The sequence below is a fragment of the Triticum aestivum genome, chromosome 5A (assembly GCF_018294505.1).
Source record: "Triticum aestivum cultivar Chinese Spring chromosome 5A, IWGSC CS RefSeq v2.1, whole genome shotgun sequence".
NCBI lineage: Eukaryota > Viridiplantae > Streptophyta > Magnoliopsida > Poales > Poaceae > Triticum > Triticum aestivum.
Window position 1 is genome coordinate 74,158,237 of NC_057806.1, and position 3,565 is coordinate 74,161,801.

The window sequence follows — 3,565 nt, forward strand, 5'->3', positions numbered from 1 at the left end:
GCCTTTTGAGGGTTAACTCTAACTACCGTTGAAAGTGAGAATTCGGTTGGGAAAGCATTCTAAATACTAATTGCCCAAATATGCATTGCCCAATCACACATCCATCTTAAATTCTTTTATTCGCTAATATGAAAAGCTCATGAGTTACCAATACAACACACATCCATATGTACATTAAATCGAAATCACAGACTTATACTATAATATGTCCCAGGATTTGCGTCCACCTTGAGTATGAAATTAATTTCAGCCCCATCTGAAGCCCTGCTCTCTAGCACAAGCTTCTGACGCTGTTTTGCCAAGAACTCCTCATCGTTGCTCTTGACTAAAACCGTCATCGACTCTAGAGCTCTAGCATTCAGTATGAAAAAGGTTACAAAATCAATGTCAGATTTTTTGGCCTGATAATAATCCAAAACTATTTTTTTAGACGGATGACAAAAGATCTAAGAAGGTCCCGGTGTTTACGACGCCACAAATTCTTCGTCCCAGATTTCTCGCACTGAAAAGAACATTGACAAACCAAATGCATAACAACTTCAGAACAAGAAGTAGATCAATAAAGTAATCAAACAAAATGTACTATTGGTGAAACAATGATCACCTGAATGTACAACTTCTCCATGCATGGAAAACAACTCATCAATTCAATAACCATGTCCAAACATAGAGTACGCATACAGACTTGCAAAGACTTGATTCTGGACAGTGCTGTTGAAAGGCTAACAATTGCAATGCGCGGTCCCTTCATAAAAGCATGAAATCCAACATTAGAAAATAATATACATATGTTTGCAGAGCATATGTAATTTCTGTATGCACTGAAATGCAATTTATATAGAAGGCTAAGGATGGTAAAAATGAAGAAGATCAGTTACCTGATGAATATCTGTGGAACCAAACACGAGCCTGATGAACTTAGGCGCCGAGAGCACTGATACATGCAAATCCTCGTTCTGATCAAGATGGAATAATCTTTCAAGATGAGGGGCACTCTCGATGATCAGCTCCTCCATGGATGGATCTGGTGAAGAATTGTCGACTTCAATGCTTCTAAGGGTAAATGAATTGATCCGGAGGCAACGGGCTACACTGCACCGAATAATTAGCAAGACCTCGAGAGAAGGGCTGCCGGCAATCATGCTGCTGAGTGAGAACTCCGAGAGGAAGACATAATCAAGACCGAGCTTCTTAAGCTGCGGGAAGTGAAGCCCTTGAACGATGTCGTCCGTGAGTGCGCAATGCCCGAATTGGGCGACACAGAGGGTGGGCGAAAAACGGAAGATAGATGTTGGTGCCGGCACCCGCTGCCAATTGTCCCACGGCCGACGGTAGAACTCAAGCTCCTTGAGTTTATTCAGAGCGGGGGACAGGAGACAGGCGTCCACGGCAGCATCGTTCTCCATGTTCGTGGCCAAGAATGGGCGAATGCAGAAGCGGTGGCAGTCGCCTTGGTGGGAGGAAATTATGCGTTGTAACACATCACCGAGCTTACCATGATTAGAACGGGCGATTTCACCGCAGTCGATGTTGAGAGGAAGAGAGCGCCAGAGGGGAAGCCACCGTTTCGCGAGGATCTGCGTGCGACCGCGTTGCTTCATGGGGAGGACCGAAATAATCTTGCGGAGTACGTCGTCGGGGAGGTCGCTGAAGTGGAGATCTCGCCCGCCCCCACAACCATCGTGGTCAGCCGCTCCGGGATCGGGAGCTGCCGGCGCCGCCGGCGCCGGAGCCGGACTGCCCTCGCCCTCGAGTGCAGCTGACTTCCTCTTCCTGCTGGTAGTCTCACTCCTCCTACTACTACCGCCGGCCTCCATCTCCTTTGCCAGAGACGGCTGCTATTCCGGCGGTGAGGAGAATTAGGTTTGGAAGTTTGGTGGTGGAGGTCAGGATCGTAGCAGCACGAGGGTCGCTTCTGAGGATGACAGCCGAACCCTACTGTCCGCTGTGAGTAAATGGTAAGCTGGCGTGAGCAAGTAGAAACTGCCCGTGGTGTGACATGTGGGCATGGGAGCAAACCTGCACTGGGCGTCAAAAAGGATATCCGTCCAGCTGCAGCTTTAATTTGTTGCAAAAGAGAAGGGCATCAAAGCTAGCGACAGCCAGGAGACGGTGGATCGCTAGGACGGCGGTGAGTCGGGAATGAGGGGGACCAATATATTTCAGTGTTCTGACATTTTATGGAATTCCGTGTAGTTTCTTCAGTCAGTAATAACGATCGAGGCATTAATACATTACACTGTTCTGACAGTTTTTACCGTGGCGATTCTATGCGAAGGATCATGAGAAGGGCATGGCTTCCTCCACCAATGCTTCTTTTCGATTTCATATTTCATGTCCACCGTTGCTTCCTCCAACCTTCCTCTCTATTTTTCATTGCTCCCCAACAATCGAGTCCTCCATCAAACCAAAATTTTAGATGAAGACCATCAACCTAAGTGAAGATCCATATAGCCAAGAACCCGGCCGCGCCGGGGGTATATTCACTAAATTAATTAATAACAATAAGACAGGGGTAATATAACCTCGCAGATTTGAACAATAGGAGGTACCCTGTCCGTCCCAGCTACCCCTGCTACATGCTCGTTTTCCGCCTTGGAGTCGGCTCCGCTTGGACCACCTCGCTAAGGTGGCGGCGGACTCGACCATAGTGTTGCGGGGAGAGATTGCCCCCCCCCCCCGCTAGTTCAGATTGAGGCTATTCGCGCGAGGGAAAACCTCGATGCGCGTCTTGCCGAGGCCCGTGCACGCGTTCCGACCTCCTCGGGCGCCCCTTCCGGGGCTGCCCCGAGCGTTCGGCCGCCGCACCTGTGGAGATTCGGGGCCGTACCCGCTCTCGCACCGCAGCCCTCCGGCCCCAGAGCGCATCACGAGTCCTGGGTTAAGCAGCCCCCCGATGGATTCGTGATGTGGACTCTCTTCTGGAACATCCACTGCTTCGGCCAAGATGGCCGCCGCCGCCGCCAACTGATAGAGTACATGCGGAACGAGTGAATTGACATAGTGGCCATCCAGGAAACGATGCGTACGGAATTTTCCCTATCGGAGCTCGAGCATTTGATCTCCGACCTTTTTGCTTAGCAATGGCTCCCTTCTAGTGGGAGTACGGTCCACTCGGGTGGCATCCTTCTTGGGGTGAAGGATGCCACCTTTGAGGTTGGAAGCATGGACCGACGCGAGTTCTTCGTTAGAATGGAGATCTTCGAGCGGGCCCTAAACTTCAAATGGGAGATTATTGTGGTTTATGGCCCTTACGATCACCGCCGTTCTGAGGCCTTCCTCGATGAACTCCATCGGAAGGTGGCGGCCGCCCAACTACCGGTAGTGGTGGGCGGGGACTTCAACGTCATCCGGATAGAGGAAGACAAGAGCAATAATTTTGTCAACTTCCCCCGGATGCAGATGTTCAATGAATGCATTGCGGATATGGGGCATCACGAGCTCGATAGAGTCGGCGCCAGGTTCACTTGGACCAACCGCCAAGTGGAGCAGACCCGCGCATTCCTAGACAGGGTCTTCGCCTCTCATGAGTGGGACATTCGTTGCCCCCTAGCATTGCTCCGGG

The 3,565-nt window shown here is 50.4% G+C and overlaps 1 protein-coding gene across 1 annotated transcript; it reads right to left on the reverse strand.

Annotated features, from left to right (window-relative positions):
- Window positions 1-216: 216 nt before the first annotated feature.
- Window positions 217-1,858, reverse strand: LOC123106621 (F-box protein At4g09920-like). The gene is made up of 3 exons (XM_044528724.1): window positions 879-1,858; window positions 605-745; window positions 217-502 (listed from the first exon to the last, which is right to left on the reverse strand). Exons 1-3 carry the CDS (start codon window positions 1,815-1,817, stop codon window positions 419-421), a joined length of 1,164 nt encoding a protein of 387 aa, XP_044384659.1. The 5' UTR covers window positions 1,818-1,858; the 3' UTR covers window positions 217-418.
- Between the last annotated feature and the right edge of the window lie 1,707 nt (window positions 1,859-3,565).

Bases quoted from the DNA above. Each gene is read 5' to 3' on its own strand.
- LOC123106621 (XM_044528724.1), bottom strand. From the start codon at position 1,817: ATGGAGGCCGGCGGTAGTAGTAGGAGGAGTGAGACTACCAGCAGGAAG. The intron at 746-878 runs GTAACTGATCTT...GCTTTTATGAAG, and splicing joins GTTCCACAGATATTCATCAG to GGACCGCGCATTGCAATTGT. The intron at 503-604 runs GTGATCATTGTT...TGTTCTTTTCAG, and splicing joins TGGAGAAGTTGTACATTCAG to TGCGAGAAATCTGGGACGAA.